The 19,124-nt window shown below is 47.5% G+C and overlaps 1 protein-coding gene across 16 annotated transcripts in view; it reads right to left on the minus strand.

Moving 5' to 3' along the window:
- Positions 1-19,124, minus strand: part of AAK1 (AP2 associated kinase 1) — a 164,713-nt gene that overhangs the window by 48,048 nt on the left and 97,541 nt on the right. For all 16 annotated transcript variants that reach the window (XM_041755809.1, XM_041755807.1, XM_041755803.1 and 13 more), the window contains 7 exons: positions 15,440-15,561; positions 14,112-14,193; positions 13,475-13,607; positions 9,668-9,771; positions 7,677-7,756; positions 3,764-3,918; positions 2,518-2,798 (listed from right to left, as the gene is read on the minus strand). In XM_041755809.1, coding sequence (XP_041611743.1) covers positions 2,518-2,798; positions 3,764-3,918; positions 7,677-7,756; positions 9,668-9,771; positions 13,475-13,607; positions 14,112-14,193; positions 15,440-15,561 — 957 coding nt within the window. The remainder of the gene's footprint in view (positions 1-2,517; positions 2,799-3,763; positions 3,919-7,676; positions 7,757-9,667; positions 9,772-13,474; positions 13,608-14,111; positions 14,194-15,439; positions 15,562-19,124) is intronic.

Here is a 19,124-nt window from a genome sequence, read left to right on the forward strand (position 1 = left end):
CTCCTGCGAGCGGCCCCCGTGCGGCTCCAGCCCCTTCACTGTCCCACCTCCAGCATTCAAAAGGCTCGGGATGCTCGGGATGCTCATGCTCGGTACACGGCACCGCGCACCGCGCACCGCGCCGGCTGATGCTTGATCTCACGGTGAGAGCCACGGCTCTCAAGTTACACTCTTATCAGCTGCCTGCGGACGGATACTCTTCGTCCATCTCTGCTCCTCACTGCTAAGGCCTGTGCTACACACACACACACACACACACACACACACACACACACACACACGTGCGTGCAGGTCAAAGGAGGGCCTGCTGATTAAGAAAAGTCAAGATCCTGTCTTTGAATATCCCAAACAGTGTTCCTTGCTGCAGAGCTCACTAAGGGGATACTGTTTCCCTTCTGGGGCAGACTTAGAGGGTTAGCAAAGAAGCAGATGTCAGCACATAGCCGCCTGTTTATAACTGCAAAATCCTGGAAACAACCAGATGTTGGCCAACAGGGGACTGAGTGAATAAACCATGCTATGTACCCCTAAGAGGCAATACCGTCAAGCTGTAAACAGAAATGAGGGCTCCCTCCATCTTATGGGATGGAAGGGACAGAGTTCTGCAGATTTCACTTTGAAACTCTGTGTTTTATATTTTCATAAAACAGAACTGACCCAAAATTCGGCAATAACTATATATCAAAGGCAAAAATGAAACAAATAAACCTATGTATCAAATTGAGAGCCAAACTCTCCGGAAAATAATGAGCAAAACAAACATTCGAAGGACAAAAAAGGGCAAAGAAATCTTTTTCCAGAACTCGTGCTGGCACTGTTATCTTGAAATTACAGATCAAGTAAGTGATTATGTTCATGTGGTTAGGAATCAAGATTTTCAGACTAGAAAAATACAATCATAAAATCCAAACAGTTAAGCAAACATCCTAGAATTATAATTCTGATTTAAGAACATAAATTCGAATTGGACACCAATAAAAAATAAATTTATAAAAAATAATTTAAAAAAAGAACATGAATTCAGATTCATGCTGTATATATTCTGTTAATAAAACAAACCAAACAAAATACATTTCCCAAGTATCCACTGGAAAGGCCTAAAAACAATAACTGACTCATTAGCAAACAAGCATCCTTAACATCAAATTGTGGTCTCTAAATACCATTTTTAAAAGGAAATGGGAGTTCCTACAGAGAAATGGCTGTATCTAGGTGAAGATCAGAGCACGCCCCGACCAGCTCGTTACACTGAATAGCAAGGAAACCACGAAAGGTGTCTGGGTCACCACCAAAGGACCCAGGAGCCAGTCTGTAGAGACTTCTACCGGCCAGAGCTGGGGCAATTCGACCATCAAAATAAAAATTTAAAAACAGCAATGTACGGAAACATATCAAATATGTTTAAATCCCTGAATTCATGATGATCCTAAAACAAATCAGAAACCTCTGTTCACCTTTAGAGGACCCTCGAAACAGACCCGTTCTGACAACTGGGCAAACACAGGCAAAGACTCAAGCATTGTATCGGCCTTTTCCATAGAAACAGTACCTCAGGGTCATCGAGTAGCTGAGAAAAATTCTTCACAGGAAAACCCCAGCCCCTAAGTGAAGAGGGAAGGCTGGATATCCACCCTGGGGCTGTCCCCGGTGAGCGACTGGACTTGGGAAATGATCAACAGCTGCTCCACTGATGAGGGACGTTACATGGATGCATCACACAGACAACACCAAACTGATCTTAGTAAGAGAGAGGGCAACCAGACTTTGTACGCCTCCTGAGTGATGCAACCAGAGCAAAGAACCGTCCAAACGAATCAAATTTTGAGTGAGCCTCAAAAAAAATTACCCGTTTACACAGGGGATGGAGGAGCACAGTAAATGATCGCAGGGATGCAATCAGCCAAACCCAGAAGGCGGAAAATTCTACAGGACAATGACCCAGTTTTTTCAAAAAATTAAATAGCAAAGGGGAAAAGAAAGACGGAGAGGGCACCTTTGAATAAAAGGGGACTTAAAGATAATGTCAGTCATTATAAAATCAACTTGTGCATAGTAAGTAAATGTAGAAAAAAATATGAAAAGACAACGGAAGAAGAAACACTCGCCACTAAATGTAACACGTGGGCCTTGTTTGGATTGTGATTCGAACAAGCCGACTTAAATTACGAGACATCAGGAAGAGATACATGTTACTAAATATTTTGTAATAAGAAAAAATAATTTTTAGAATGCTAAGGGTGCAGTTGTGTTAGGGGGAAAAAACAGAAGAAGAAGAAGAAGAGAAAAAGAGGCCCTGAAAGTAGCTCCCTTGCTGAGGTTCCTCCGACAGGTGAGGGACTCACCAAGGCCCCGGGGGGCGGGGGGGAGCGCCCCGATGGGTCCGCTCGGCTGAGACGCAGCGACGCCCTGTCCAGCGGCTCCCGCCCTCCCACGGCTTCCCAGGGAAGGCGCCTGTGGCGACGGGGCCTGTGCGCAGCCGCCCCGGACACGCCGAGCAAGGGTCCCTGAGCAGCCTACCTGTTGGGCCTGGGCCTGCGGCGGCGGCGGCTGCTGGTAGAACGTGCCCGCGGGCTGCTGGGGCGGCGGCTGCTGGGGCGGCGGCTGCTGCTGGGGCTGCTGCTTGAGGAAGAGCGGCTGCTGGTGCTGCGGTGTGGCCTGCGCCGGGGCGGCCGGCGGCGGCTGCGGGGCCGGGGGAGCCTGGGGCTGCTTGGGCTGCGGCTGGGGTAGAGGCTGGCTGGGTTGGGCCTGGGGTTTCGCTTGGGGGACGCTGGCTAAAAGGCCAGGCTGACTGCCGGAGCCTGTAATGAGGAAAACAACCCAGATGAGGGCTCGGAACTCTTGCACACAGAACTGGCTGCCTTTCTCTTGCCAAAGAAGTAACGGGGGGTGATCCGTGGACAGGTAATCCCAAGAGCCTTGTGCCGCTCCCGTCTTTGCATCTTCGTGCTAAACGATGTGCTTCGTAGTTTTCAAGACGAAGTTCAGTAGCAAGGTTCAACGCTCGCCTCCTTCAGGAATCTGCCCTTGTTCACCATCCTACTGGGTCGCTTATTCCTCTAGTCGGCACCCAAGTAGCTACTTATTCAACTGGCCTCTGACGCTACTGGATGATGCAAAGACAATATTTGCCCTTACTGCCAATGCTTCAGGGCAAAAGCATTCTTTGACGTTTTACTTGCAAGCTACACAACCCACGAGCCCAGGCTAGGTGCTTGGGCCTGGCTGTAAGTGCGTGACCACCAGATTCACCAAAAGCTGCTTCCTGGGAGGGGAAGTGATGACTAAGTTCAGTGACCAGATAATTTGGCTCCTCCAAACTAAGTCATCTCATGGGAACCAGGACACCAAAACATGGGGTGGTCACAGATACTTTAAGAAGACAGAGCATTAAAGAAACGATGCCTCTGTGTCAAAAGGAGGAGAGTCTTCCTTCTTTAAAAGCCAAGAGAAGAATATGAAATAAAAAGGAAGGCATGGGATGAATGGACCAAGCCACAAAATCAGGCCAAGACTAGAAGAAATGGAGAGATTAGGCTTCAGTGGTCCTGGAGGTCCCCACACAATCCAGCGAGAGGTCTCCCCTCGGCCAGCCACTTGCCACACCACTTCAGTGGGCGCGCACCACCGGTCCTCCAGGCAAATCATTATTCCTTACGTGCCTCTAAATCCCATTCCTCAAGCAAAAGTAGGCTTCCCAAGATTTCTGTTAATATCTAGCCTCCCGAAGGGGTGTATCAAAGTCCAAATCAACCGAGTTACTGACCTGCAGCCTGGGGTGGGGGCTGAACCGTGGCCCGCTTTCTAGGTGTCAGGGCTGGCTGGATAGGAAGGATTCCTGGGTTTGGCTGAGTCTGCCCAGCCTTAGGCCTCTGACGGGGTGCGATTGAAGTCTCTGTGGTGGGAATGGGATCCGTCAGTCTAGAAAAGGAGGGGGGAGAAACACAGATTCACGTTAACGTGTGGGAGAGCGTGAGAGGGGGAGACAGGGTGCTTGACGGATTGGCTCTCCCCTCCACACTCATCCAAACCTTCCAGATCCGCTTAATCGACATTTGCCAAAGAGTGTTCCATAGGATGTGTTACTAGATGTTATGAAAAAAGGGTTGGTGGGAAATAAGTTTTAACACACTAGTCAAAATATATCAGGCAGATTTCCTTCCAGCAGAACTTTCCACGTGTGAATGCGCGTGGAGAACCCCGAGGAGAGCACTACATAGGATGCAATGTTTCTCTAGCTTATCTCAACTTCCGTCTAATACGTCCTAGGATTTCCCAGAATGGACTTTGGAGGATGATGGAAAGGGGTGGGAAGCAAGTGGTTTTCGGATGTAGAAAGAACTCGAACTTGGTTAGAACTAGCTGTCTGCACGGTCGCTCTACAATACAAAGCATGTAAATGAGTGACTCCAATAAGGCAACTAGAAGGAGTAAGCAAACAATTCAAGATAAAGGATTTGGGGAATAGGACAGGGAGCTATTTCCTCTACTACACGTGCTCCCTTTCTTCCCAAGGTAATGACATTTTTAACTGTTTGTAGAGCTTAATTTCATACAATGCTATACGTCAAACAGATTTCAGTTGAAAAATTTAGCTGGGTTTCACCCAGAGTAAAAAATCACATTGCGCAGCCTTTCTTACAATGAGGTGTGGCCAAGTGTCTAAGGTCTGGTCTTACGTGGGAAAGCAGATTGTTATATGGCAGTTTCCAGAAACGTTGAGAAACAACTAGCGTATGCCACTTGTCTCTCTTCTGTGGCTATTCCTTCATCCTATTGCTTGGAACCGGGGTGCTACCATCTTGGTCCTGACGTCATGGCTCTATCATAGGGAGGGTAGAGTGATAAGCTTGAAGAGGCCTGGGCGTTGGGCGGAACTGCCTACCAACCATGGCCTGCTGGCCTCCAGACTTTGTCTACTTGGAAGAAAAGACAAACGTCCATCTTACAGAATCCACTGTCATTTTGAGCATCACAGTCAAATCTAATCCAAATTAATACAGGATGGATGGCCAGGGGTCTAATTGCTCCTAGTGAGACTGCAGAAACACAAGGGATAACTTCCACTCATCTCCAGAGCACTCCAAGCTGCTGGCTACCACCTGACTCAGATCAGAGTAGTTGTCTTTTGATAATGCACATTAGGGAGTATCACTGAAGTCACGGCCAAAATCAACACACTTCACGAGTATTTCCAAATTCTGTCTGGCAGAGCCTCCACGAAATGCAACACAGGCAGCGAAGCAGTGGGGCACCTGTGCCTTCCCCATGACAGCCCCCGAGGGATGTCCACAGTGGGTCCTGACGCTTTCCTTTGGAATCCTGCTAGAGGGATGCTCCTGTGCAGGGCGCACAACTTATAATATAAAAGCCACCGTATTTGGGGAGGCTGTAACTGGGGGGAGGAAGAGAGGGAGGAAAACAGGACAAATGTTGGAGAAGAGGAAAAAGATGCAAGAAAAATATAGCCAGCGGTGAGGAAGGCGAACAGATTTCTATAGAAACCAAATGTTAAGAACCTCCACACTGGATGGATCTCTCTCTCTCTCTCTCTCTCTCTCTCTCTCTGTGTGTCTTTCTCTTCTTAAAGATTTATTTATTTGAGAGAGAGAGAGAGCAAGAGTGCAGGAGGAGGGGCAGAGAGAGAAAATTTCAAGCAGACGCTGCACCTAGCACAGAGCCTGATGTGGGGCTCGATCCCACGACCCTGAGATAGTGACCTGAGCCCAAATCAAGGCTTGGATGTTCAACCAACTGAGTCGCTCACGAGCCCCTGGTTGCATTTCTCTTAAAGGTAACATCTTAGAGATCAAGGGATCTGGAGTCAAAGAAAACTGTATTTGAGCTTGGTTCCTCACTAATTCTGTGCTGATAGCTTTGCCATTTTAGCTCTTCTTGCCTTAGGTCCCTTCTGTGTAAAACAGAGAAAATTATACATCATGAAGCAGATGTGAACATCGAATGCATCAATGACTGTGGAACTGTGTCGTGCTCGGGACGTTTTTTTTTTTTAAAGATTTTTTTTTTATTTATTCATGAGACAAAGAGAGGCAGAGACACAGGCAGAGGGAGAAGCAGGCTCCGTGCAGGGAGCCTGATGTGGGACTCGATCCTGGGACTCCAGGATCATACCCTGGGCCAAAGGGGCAGGCACTAAACTGCTGAGCCACCCAGGGATCCCCAAGCGGCTACTTTAAAAACAGAGTCAGAAAGAAAAACTTAGGGAGCAGGACTAGGGAGCAAATGTAGTAACGCAAATGAAATCCCTGTAAACTATAGATAGGACCCCTTAGGCCCAAACCCCTTGGCTGTAAACGGATCCACAGCATCATGGATCCATACCAACTAAGAGCGTGGGCACCCTACAGTTTATACAGCAGTTTCCCCGTCAGTGATGTTTACAACTGCCGTACGATACAGGTATTGATCTCTTCATTTGACACGGCACAGCACCACTCACAACGGTACCGGTTACTGTCATCGTAACGTGTGGGCTTTGTGGGATCGGATCCTCGGACCTAGAGCCACAGGGCCGTAAACCCAAAGACGTGGCCAATTAAAGCAGCCCCAAAAGCAACTTCCCAAGCCGAGTGTGGCAGCCTGAGGTGAGAAACAGCCCACAAAGTAACAACATGGATGTAGTTGGCTAAGTGTGTGAAAAAACAAAAGTCTCCTTACTTTAGAGCCGCACCAGCATTGACACTTATTCTAGAAACGTTTACGAATGTTTTAAAGTGTAGACATTATTTTACTGTTCTATGAAAATACCCCACGTGGGGTACTTGGTTGATAGCCTGCGGCTAACGTTTCCTTGCTACGGGGACACGGTAGAAAGAGAGGTACAAACGTCACTTCGAGGCACGGCGGCCATGGGGGTGTGCCCAGCAGACCCTCGGCTCACGAGGGGTGCAAGGAAGACCAGGGGCCCGACTGCCGTGCTCCTGAAAGTCACGCCCGTGCGTGTGCGGAGGCCGTGCTGCCCCGGGCTGCTCCCGGCCTCCTACCCCGTCACAGTGATGTTCAAGTGGGCGTGTTCCTGGGCCACAGGGCTCCCCTGGTAGAGGACCTGGGCTCGAGGATTCCCTGACCCCTTTGGTGCACCTTCCTGAGATCGTGTCGACAGGTTCTGGGTCGCTCTTCCTCCCGCTCTCTGGGTTACATGTGTATCGCCCCAGCCTGCCCTGGCTCCCTATTTTCTCGCATGGTCAAATAAAATCCTAGCCTCCTCAATCCTCTCTTGGCATCGGCTTCTAGAAGACCCCATGCTATGTGGGAGGTGATTAGCTAAGATCCACAAGCTCCTTTGCTGTCCGTGGAGTCAGTGCCGCGACCTGCACTCTCTTGATGTGGTCAGGGCCACGCACCGCGCGAAGGACGAGGGGAGGGGGCCAGGCCCCACGGAGGCCAGGACGCAAGCTTAGGGCATTCTCTTTAGCAATATTTAAAGGTGGCTGTGCCGCATCCCTGAATGCCCCGGCACTTCTACTCAGGCTACGGAATCAGCTGCGGAGTTCTTCATTCCCTTTCAAATGCAGGCTCCCTCCTTGGCTCCCTGGAAGAGACAGAGCTCGCTCTCCTGCTCTGCACAGCCTCTGGCCCCGGCAGTGACAGACACAGGGCACCTCCCCCTGCACCGCGCCAGCTGCCGCGGGACGTGGGCACACTCAGGCATTTCTTACCTGGCCTTCGGCTGGCTCTTTTTTGCAGCTGCCTCACTGGCTTTCACTGGCTCAGGAAGCTTGGCAGGAATGGGAGAGTTCTACAGGATTGAAAGGACACCAAAAAAGGACATTACAGATTTCTTTGTAAAAGAACAGCAGCATGACGGGGCCGATAGAACCACGTGTTGGGACGCTCCAGAGTGGTGTTCAGCCTGGATGTCTACTAGAGCGAAGGGCAGTCAACCAAAGGTAGATCCCAGCAGTCTTAGCCCCACCCGGGAGGCAGCATATCAGAGAGCACAGGGCAGCCCCGTACGATGCACCCCTTCCCCTCCACTCTCAAACTTCTGGACCCTTCACTCCCTACCACACAGCTGAGCGGTGGTGTTAAGAATGGAACGGGAAAGAGACAACTGTGACCCGTATTACTATTTGAGCTATCAGAGCAGGGAGCACGCCCAGCCAGGACTCATTCCACCTTCCATCTTGAGCACTGGGAGAAAACCACAACCTCGATCCATCTGGTTGCTCGCGGGCGCGGATCCCAGTGCATGAGGCTCCCCTTGACAGGGGGCCAGTAGAACTCGGCCCACCTGGATCCCGAGCTGTCGCCTAACACCGGCTCCCCCCAGGGAGCGCTGCTGTCCCCAACCACAAGATGACTGCTCAGCACTGCTGAGTGAGCGCCACATGGCTCGAGACTTGTGAATCTGACTTTTTAAAAACTAGTCAGCAATCTGAATGCTTCCAATGATATTTCAGGTTATTTAACTTTATGAATGGGAAAGTGGGGGAGCAAAAGGGAAGCATGGTCATGTTGGAGTCCTGTACGGGATTCCTCATTCTAATCTGGAAACCAGACAAATGGAAAACTAGTAACAGTAAATATTTAGGCCTTTAGGAGGCACCTCCTATTTCCTTCATGTTTCCAGGTGGGGAGACTCTCTGCTAGGCTATCTCTCCTTGCAGCTCTTCCTCTCTCCAAGCATTCCTCTCCCAAGGGAGAAGCTTAACTTATTTGACTTATAGGACGGGGAGAAAAAAGCGAGCTGGCCTGACTCACCTGCACCCTCCCCTCCTTTAAGAGAGAGCCTATCTCTACTGAATCAGGCCCTCCCTGCCCAGTCATGTGGCTCTAATGTCAGGGAGTCTAACGGGTCCACCTACGTTCTCTGCCTCAATCGTATTGTTAATACAGCCAATATTCTGAGTTCCATCTGAGCCATTCCCACATCTGACTCCAAATGTGAGAGTGAAAGAGGAGTGTTATTCATCAGTACCCCCAAGCTCCAACAGCGATATCTAAAGGTCACTATTGGGAAAACTGGGAAGACAATTTCAGATTAGAACTGATTTATTATGGCATCCGTTAGTTAAATTGCAAAGGGAGCTGGATCACATGAAAAATATGCTAAGATTGCAAAAAGGGGGGTGTGCAAGCAGTGTACTCCGAAAACTGCTGAGTGCAGAGCTTAGGATTACTAAATGGAGGAAACATTCCTGTGGCCTGATGTGTGCGAGGAGGGGAGTGGAAAACGAGTGTGAGTTATAGACGGTGGACAGCAGAAGCAGAATCGAGAAAGCTCTGCTGCCATAAAGGAGAAAAGGGACAAGGGCTTACATTCCAGTAGGTATGGGGGCAAGGCCAGAGGCCTGCCTCAGGAAAGCAGCTCGCCTTACTACCGCTACGTAAATACAACAGTCACATAGTGAACTGTGGAAGTTGACAAAGACAGTGGGAGGATCAATCTTCAAAGTGCTCAACTCAATCCCTAGGGATTTATTATTATCATTATTATTTGGTGTAATTGCCTTAGTGTAATAATTAAATTCTAGGGGAAAACTGGATTCTCCTTAGAGTAATTGCTTCATAGTTAGCTTTGCTTGAATGCCCCCTACCCCACAAAGCAAGGGACATCTGTAGTCCTTAAACAGCTGGTTTACGTCCCAGGAATTTTAGATGATAATCTGATGATGTTTACTTCCCCTAAGAAGCACCCTTCACATACCTGTACATTAGGAATTGGGCATTCTTTCTTGAGGAGTTTAAATGAGAAGTAGGACACCTGGTAAATATCCGGCCTTTTATCAGGGTCTGGTTCCAACATATACCCTAAGACAAACATATGTGAGCACATTTAATAACATCCTAGGACTTATTACATTAGCTAGGAAACATAATTTCTGTTACCAAATGTTGTTTTTAAATCTTTATTTCTCATAAAATTCAGTTTTCCTCCCCTCTCAGAAATGGAAGCTCTAACTTCCCTAAATTTTTTTATTTAACTTCCCTAAAATGTTTAATATCCACAAGAAACTAACAAGGTATCTGGACTATAACAAAGATACCTGAAGTTCACAATTGGTGGCTTGTGCAACAGGGATTCAAGCAAGCTCTCATTATTGAAGCTACCACCTTCACATTCTGGTACCTAGGAAGTTACAGGCTTCTGGCTTCCTTAGTTCGTATCTTGCTCAACAAGTGGTTACCCTTGATAATTATAATCAAAATTTAACTTTTTCCCCCTTCCTCCCTCCCTCTCTCTCTCTTTCTTTCTTTCTTTCTTTCTTTCTTTCTTCTTTCTAGTAATCTCTACCCCCAATATGCAGCTAGAACTCATGACCCTGGGGATCAAGAGGCGCATGTCCACCAACTGAGCCAGCCAGGCACTCCTCAAAACTCAAATTTTAAGAACGGACCCATTATTCCCTTTGTTGGAGATATTAGCTGGTCTCCATTCTAAAAGAAATTACAAAATAATAAAGACATTCCTACTTCTACATAATCTATACGACACTTGTTTATTTCCGAGTCCTTTAAGCTTTCGCACTTTCTGAAGTTGGAAAAATCCCCAGGAAAAACATCTCTGTGAAGACACATAAACATACACATGCATACGCATAAACAACAACACAAGGCAATTTACTGTTTAAGGAACCAAATGAATGGTCTGAACACTAAGTACAAGAAAAACTGAGGAGGCTGTAGTCTTGTGAACGCCTTACAGAAGAAGCAGGGCTTGGGGGCACTGGGTGGCTCAGTCGGTTGAACGTTGGAGTCTTGATTATGCCTCAGGTCATGATCTCAGAGCTGCGAGATCGAGCCCCGGGTCGGGCTCCTCACTCAGGCCAGGCTCTGCTTGAGATTCTTTCTCCCCCCAGTCTCTCCTCCCCCAGCTTGTGTTCTCTCTCTCTCAAATACATAAACAAATTTTTAAAAAGCAGCAGCAGCAGCAGCAGCAGCAGGGTTTGGGCTGATCCTTGAAGGCAGGAAAGAATTTAGTCAGTCAAGGGAAAGAGAAGAAAAAGATATTCTTGGTGAGGGAACAGTCTGGGCAAAAAAGCACTTGAGAGAAGGGAAGGGAGGGCCCTGTTGTGAGGGAACGCAGATGCCAGAAGGACAGAGCAGAGATTTCCTTGTCAGAGAACACTGGGAAATAAGGCTGGGTGGGCGGGATGGAACCAGAGCACGAACCGTCTTAAATGCCACACGAGGAAGCTGGGCCCTACTGTGGGACCACGGGTGAACCAGAATAGGGTGGCGAGTGGAAGGCTGATCTCACGGTGGGGTGGGGCGGGACGCACTGGAGGAGGAGGCTGGTGGCCACTCTCTCAGTTCAGGCCCACGCTGGCCAAGTGTGTGTAGACGATGGTGATGATGAGGACAGAGAGAATGTGATAGAGACAGGAGACAGTCTAAAGAAAGAGCACGGCTTAGGAAATGCTTGTCTCTTTACTCTCTTTCAAGCCAGATCCAAAGAAAACCCTAAATTTCAGTTATCCCAGCCTGAATGGTGACACCATTCATAGAAACTGAGAAGAGAGGGGAACTGTGTATTGGGAGTAGTTGGACAAGGACAACAAATTTTATTTTATTTTTTTTAAAGATTTTATTTATTTATTCATAAGAGACACACAGAGAGAGAGAGGCAGAGACGCAGGCAGAGGGAGAAGTAGGCTCCCCAAAAGGAGCCTGATGTGGGACTCGATCCCAGACCCCGGAATCAGAACCTGAGCCCAAGGCAGACGCTCAACCGCTGAACCATCCAGGCATCTCACAAATTTAATTTTAGATTGTGACTTTAGGGTGACCGTGGAATCTTCAAGTAGTTTGGAAAGAAATACGTCAGAGCTTGGGAAAGATGTCAGTGTCTCAGACACTCCTAATGTAGTGTTACAACTACATTAGGAGTATGAATGAATTTGCTGTGCAAATGTTAAAAAGAAAATGTATTACCAAAAAAATCCTACCACTCTCACGCCACATTTGGCCGTTTCCTATAGATCCCTCCAATGTCACTTACACAGCTGCAGTTCTAGAACAGACATCCAGGAGTCCCTCCTTATCCATGGGGGACATGTTCTGAGACCCCCAGTAGATGCCTGAAACCGCAGATAGTCCTGAATCTTACATATCCTCTGGTTTTTCCTACTCATACATACCTATGATAAAGCTCAATTTATTAATTAGGTACAGTAAGAGATTAACAACAATAACGAATTATAAAATGGAGCGATTATACCAATATGCTACAATGAGTTACATAAATGTGGCCTCTCTTTCTCACAGCATCTCATTATACTGTACTCTCCCTTCCTGGGATGATGTGAGAGCATAAAAGGCCTATGTGATGAGATGCAGTGAGGGAACGTCGCGGGTGTGGTGACATAACGTTAGGCTACCATTGACCTTCTGACTATACATCAGAAGGAGGATCGTCTGCTTCCCACTGCGGTCAGCCGCGGGTAAACAAAGCCACGGAAAGCAAATCCACGGATAAGGAGGGACTATTCTAATGCTTTAGGTCTGAAAACAATCTCACAACCATTAAGTGCCATATTCCACCTCTTTAAATACCACCTCCCCTTTTTTGCTTAATAAACAGAAGACGTAGATTGATAAAAATCGGCCTAGTGGAAGAGGTCGTCATCAGAAAGCTGTAACTATGTTCCCTTGGGTAAGGTACCTCTACTTTCTCAGCCTCGGCTTCCTCATTTGTATAATGGGGAGGATTATATCTACCATCTAAGATTTTTAAGAATTAAATAAGGCACAAGTAGGCCCTCAACAAATGTCAGATGCTCCACCCACATCTGCTTCTATTTTTTTTCAATGCAACCCCACCCAGGACCCAAATTATCTCAGGATTCATAACCCATAATGGTGAAAATTGAGATGCTAAATCCCTTGACCAATGTGAGGAGATGATGAAATATTTCTGTCTCATATTTTAGTACAAGGGCTTTTGCAAAGATTACTTGTTCCACCATCTGGTTAATGAACTAGTACATATGCTTGCCATGATGATGCAAAAGAGTAGGGGAATCTTAAAAAAACATCTGAAACAAAGCACTGAGTTTAAATGCTGGTTATCAAAATCCAGTGATTAACCTAAAGAGAGAAAAAACCTAGTTCCATGGAGTTATACAGTCTTAATTATGTATTCACTCCAGCCAACGCATGGCAATCATTTCAATTTGTGTTTCTTCCAGCTTTGCAAAGATGAATTTCTTATCACTTGATAGGAGTCAGCTGGACTCTTTCACACTGACTGCAAGAGAACAGAGCAGTAATGTACTGCTCAAAGCACAGTTAGGATTTCTGCTCAAGTGCAAAAGAGCTTAGATTTACAGCAAAAAGACCTACCACTCTAACTAGACACTGTTATATTTATTATCTTTGAGTGACCAACCATTACCGACTTGATTTATCTTTGCACCCAACCCATCACTCCTGCGATCCAGTCTCTTTGTTCCCCAATTCATTCCTGGAGATAAGAGATAAAAATATGAAACGAGAAACTTGAAATACTTACTAATTAGGCAGTGCATGTCTTGGGAATATCGAGAGTTATCAGGAATTGTGAAGTTTCCATCACAAATTGCCACCTGACTCTCTCCAAATGGCAAAGTGAAGTAGCATAATTTATACAACAAACATCCAAGAGCCTAAAAAAATAAAGCAGATTGCTACGAGTGGTTTATTTACCATTACTGCAAACGGGTCTACAGAGAGAGAATGGCATCATCCACATTTATTAGCAGATATAAAAACTACGTAACTACTAACCTACTAGAAACTTGAATTTAGAACTCAACACCACTATTTAGCTGCTGAGATACATTACTTCTACCATCATTACCAGATGGTGCTCCAGGAAGGAACAAGTATTTCAGCTATTTTGCTCTTCAGAACTAGTAATGCATATATGAAAACCACCTAAATAATGGGCAGGTCACCTGAATAATTCTCACAGAACTCTAAAGTAATTTCCTTTGACATGCCTCACGAAGCAGTGGCTGGTCATCTGGAGTGAAGATTAACCCTGAGGGTAAGTAGACAGTGGTATGGTACAGTGGCCACTCTCGCTATGGCACTGTCTGGATTAAATTTGGGAATCTACAGTCAAGACAGCTGGTATCTGAGATGCGGATAGGTTAGTTGACACCTACCCAAATGTCTGCCTTCGTAGTGATGATTTTGCCACTGTACAGGTTGACCATTTCTGGTGCTCGATAGGACAGCGTTGTGTATCTACAATCAAGAGATTTGTTTTTTGTTAAATATGTCAGTGCTATAATTAAAAACCAGGGGTAGCAGAAATACTTTTTAAAAAAACATATATATTGATATTAATAAAGTCTAGTTCCCTGGGAGCCATCTGCAGAAGAGAGTATGAAATATTAGTGCAGATAAAATGAAAAGCTGTCCTTAGCACACACCCATGGCCCTCTGGAAGCGGTCCTTCTACCTGAGGGCGTGTGGAGACCCAGACACTATGGCACTTCAGTAAATGCTAAAAGCACTTTTCTTGGGTCCTCAAATGATAAAATCTTCCCCTGCAAATCCTTGTTGTCTGATGCTATATTGATACTGTATTTTCTGATTTGTTTTTAAGAACACCGATTCCCTTAAATGTGGCTCAACACAGATAATGTAATCCTGGCTAAGACACTGGAGAAGAGCAGAGAGTGGGTCCTGGCTAGGGTGGGAGGTGGATGAAACAACAGTTTTCCTCTTATCTCTGGCTCAAGTAAAGATAGTATAAGCTCAGCTTCAAAGTGAGGGTCTTGATGTTACCAAGCACGTGACTTATGATGCCCAGTTTGGCTGCCAGGGGTGACCCAGGAAAGGAGACTGAGGATGAGGATACAGATGTGCATACCAGACTGCTGGTTTATTAGTAAAATTAGTGAGTGTCGTCACCTGTGAAAAACCTGACCCTCTGGACAAGAGGGGAACTTGGGTCAGGTTCTTACTAGAGCCAGAAATCTAAGGAAGCTTCTTCTCATCAAAGTCAGTGATTCGGTACCTGTAGAGCCTTCATAGCCCTACTTACCATTAATTCCACTAGATTGGTGAGCTCCTTAAGAGCAAGAAGGAGAACACAGCAATGTAGGGTTCAGTGAAAAGCACATCCAACTGACTGATAATGTCACAGTTGTTGTGATTCCATTTAAAAACACCACAGTCCCTCTACGGTTTGTGCACCATTCAGCTTTTTGAGGGCTGTGTGACATGTCAAAATACGTACGTACAGTGATCCTGGACCACTGATAAAGTGCTGTAGGAGTCCTTCACTTTACTGACCAATGCTTGTGGACCCCTTCCACATCTTGCACCTAAAATCAAACAATCCAACTGCCAATGCGATGCTCTGAGACAAGGGGCACCATGACTAGCACCATGGCCTTCCCACCCTGACCTACTCATCCTTCAGCTGAAAATACGGCTGCTGATCCGGTAATGGACAGAACTCCAAGAAAGAGGAAAAGCTTACTTCTTAATCTCATCTTCTACTGCATTGACGCCCTCAGTTTGTGGATTCTGAAATTTGTTGGTGGCGCTTCCAAAGTCACACAGGACGTAGTGGCCTCGGTCATGCAAGAGGATATTTTCAACCTGAAAGACATTCCCCAACCACCCATTCCAAGATATTATTTAGCAATGCATATGAAAATTTGGTTCATGGTCATATAAATATTTTATTTCTGATAATCCCACTAATATGCATAGGAAAGTTATTCCCCCCCAAGTATCTCGACAAGGGTCATCCCCAGGGAACAAAAGGCAAAGCACGCTGACAGGGTGAAATGAGAGTAGAGGGGGGCAAATAGAGGAATTCCACAATGGGGAAGTAAAAAGCCTCATTTTCTTAGATTTCCAGCCACATTTTTCACCTCTGCATAAACACTCCTGATACTTTCAAGCCTCTGTATGTTTTCTCATGTTCTTCTTTCAGTCTAGAATGCTCTCTGTGGCCCCCACCTCATACCCAACCATCAATATCCCATTCATCTTTCCAACTCCAGTTCAAATGCCCCCTCTTCTTTGAAGCCTCCCTCATGCACCCGCTCAGACAAATGTCACTCCTTCCCTAAGGTCCTTCAGGACTTCATTCTTCCTGATGTCAATTATTTCATTTGCACCTTATACATGCATATATCAATTTCTTTACCATAATGTCAGGATTTCCAGAACAATAAATATTTGCTATATTTTAGATCCTTCTCAAAGTGGTTAAAGGCCTGTGGGCAAATGTGTAGGTGTCCTATTAAAGTATTATCTTTTTATAGCTGAATTGGTTGGACAGCGAGTTACCAGTTCCAGGTAAAAAGGAGCCTACAAATACCAGACCCTACAGAAATCCCTTGTATCAAAGGACTATGCCAGTGAAAGAATAACTCCAAGACGGCATGCACTTTTGTCCTTGAGATGTAGAAACACATTTAACACCGTGTACGTGTGTGTCTGTCTGTCAGAAGTGAGACCGGAGCCATCAAGTGCCCAGACCTTATTATTGTTACTTTAAAAGAAAAAAATCTGGTCAATTGTGAAAGCCTTTTGTTCCTATACGTGTTTCTACACTTGCATTAGTTCTTCTAAAAAGAAAAAAATTCTTCTGAAAGTCACATTATATATTATAAAAATGTTTACTGTGTAGTCTGTATCAGTTGAATCTAATACCTAAAGCCTTTGCTGCAAACTGATTCTTTGGCTTATTGTTTCTTACTCCTACTGAGTCTCACGTGTGGTGGTGTTATGTGGGGTTTTGTTATTGTTGATATTAACTCATGTTCCTTGGAATTCATCTGTGGGAAGCCTTTGAGGTCTGGGTTTAAAATCTATTTTTTCCTCCAGGGAGACTATGCATTTGCACCTGGGGCACCGTCAACCTACAATCACTTTAACCTAGAATTTTGACCTTGGGATTTTTAGCCACTTGGGCAGCGTGAACTGCGGCCATAGACTCAAGTGGATGTGCTCCTGTTCCCCAGAGACAAGGCTGAGGCGAGCAGACATTACTACCACTTACAGCTTTTTATAAAGCTCATCAGTTTAACCTGTTCACACAAAGTGAAACAGCCAAGCTATCCTGAACGGATACTCACTTTAGGACTTGAAAATAATTCCAACAAAGCAACATTAGTATTTCCCATCTAATTTAGAGGTTATAGACAGATCCGCTATACTGAGCTTTTACTATTAGCAGTGCTCCTGTACTCAGCACTTTACCTGGATTATCCTCGTAATAATATAATAATATCCCTGTTTTACAGCTGCAGAGAGTGAGGCTCACGGTGATGAAGAGGGAAGTAAACCTAGGCACTTTCACTCTAGAGAAAGACCGGGAATCACCCTTCTGCTGGGCAGGAAGCAAGTCAGAAGCAGAGCTTTCCTCAAGGTCCCCACTTGTACTATCCTCCAACCGCGGTGGGTGTGATGAGGTCACCTGCCCAGGGTCCTGGGTACAAGCTTATGGACGGGGCTGCCTTAGTCCTTTATCCTCAGAAACGCCCCATAGTAAGTCTAGTCGATGAGGAGCCAGGTGTCTAATTACTAGCCAGGCTGCTTTGCTTCGTGTCTCTTAACCAGTCCCAGCATCGCCTGCTTTGTCCCCTTACTTAATTGCTTCACTTGTCAAATCTTAGCCATTCTACAAGGCCTTGCTTGAGTCATAAATTCTCGGTAAAACCCTCCATGGCCACCGCACACCAATCTGTGGGGCTTCCTGTCCATGGGGTGGGGGTGGGGGGCAGAGCAAGACCTTCGTACCAAATGGAGCCATGCCCACCGCTTACCTACACTGCAGCCTGGGGGGGCTGCTGGGCTCTGGAGACAGAGCTGAGCAGGTGTGACAGGGACTACGTGGCTGGGAAGCCACATGGAGTGACGACCGGGTCCTTCGCAGGAAGGGGTGTGTCCTGCAACAGCCAGGCCGTCGGACCGTCGCAGTCGGGTCCCCCGAATCCCGAACTCGGTGTCCTCACTGGCACCTTGCAAAACACGCACCCCTACTGCACACGCACAGCCCCTTCCCAGAACCACTCGTGTACTTCCCACGGCAGAAGGTACAACCTAAAGAACCGACAAGCTGCTTCGCTTCAAGACACACACGAGGTAGCTCCAGAGACCAAAGTCATTGGGCTGGAGGCAGGAGGAAAAACCAAGCAGACAAACGCAGCACGAGGAGGCACAGGGGCGTTTCTGTCTTGGTTCTATCCAGCCCGCCCGCACCTTCAAAGCGAGGTTTGTACTTCTGGTTGGTTCCCGAGTAGCAGAGCTCAGCAACCTGGTCTCCACCTCCACGCGCCTCCTTCCCAGAGAGGTAACATTGTACAAAACGACGTTTGCAGGAAAGACAGGTAAAAATTGAGGGCGTGCACAACAGCGGACGTACAGCCAGAAACATCAACGTGGGGGGGGCCTTAGCAGTACCAAAGGCCTGGCCGCGCAGGCAGGAGCCCCGAGCCCAGCCTGGCCGCTGGGCAAGTGTGTTGGGAGGGCCGCGAGGTGAGCTCACCTGGCAACGCCCGCTCAGCAGCCGCCTTGCCCCCTGCGCCTCCCGGCCTGAGCCGGTGGCCTGGAGCAGCCGTGGGACCCCGCCAGCTGCCTGCCGCCACCATCAGCAACACACTGAGCACGGGCCTGGCGCAGCCACCCTGCACCTGGGGGGCCCGCGGCCTTGGAGACTCGTTAGACGACCAACCTCGGACATACCTTACACCTCCCTGGGCCGCTTCTCACCTGCCAGGTAAAGCTCAGAATGTCACTGATGCTACCAAGCAAATGAAAAGACGTAAGTGACAGCAAACTGTGAGTCTCCCGTGCAAACCCAAGAGGTGCCCACCGTGCACTTACTAGGGAAACCCGCAGAGTCCTACCGCCCTGGCTGCGGCAGATCAGGGGCGTGGGCTCACGGAGCTCGAGCCCGGGGAGCGAGCCGGGGGCAGGGAGGGGTGCGGGCGGCGACAGACGTCAGGCGAGCATCCGGGCAGGTCACACACGCCCGCGGTGCGTGACGGCAGTGACCGGGCGCCGGGAGGCCGCGTAGAGCTGGCCTCGGGTCAGGGGCGGGCTCGGGGAGTGCAGCTTGCAGGAGAAGCAAAGGCACTGGGGCGGCGACAGTAGCCCGGCGACCAGCCTGGACGAGCCCCACGCTGCCCCTGCACCTTCACCTGCAC

Source organism: Vulpes lagopus, chromosome 5, assembly GCF_018345385.1.
Source record: "Vulpes lagopus strain Blue_001 chromosome 5, ASM1834538v1, whole genome shotgun sequence".
Lineage (NCBI taxonomy): Eukaryota > Metazoa > Chordata > Mammalia > Carnivora > Canidae > Vulpes > Vulpes lagopus.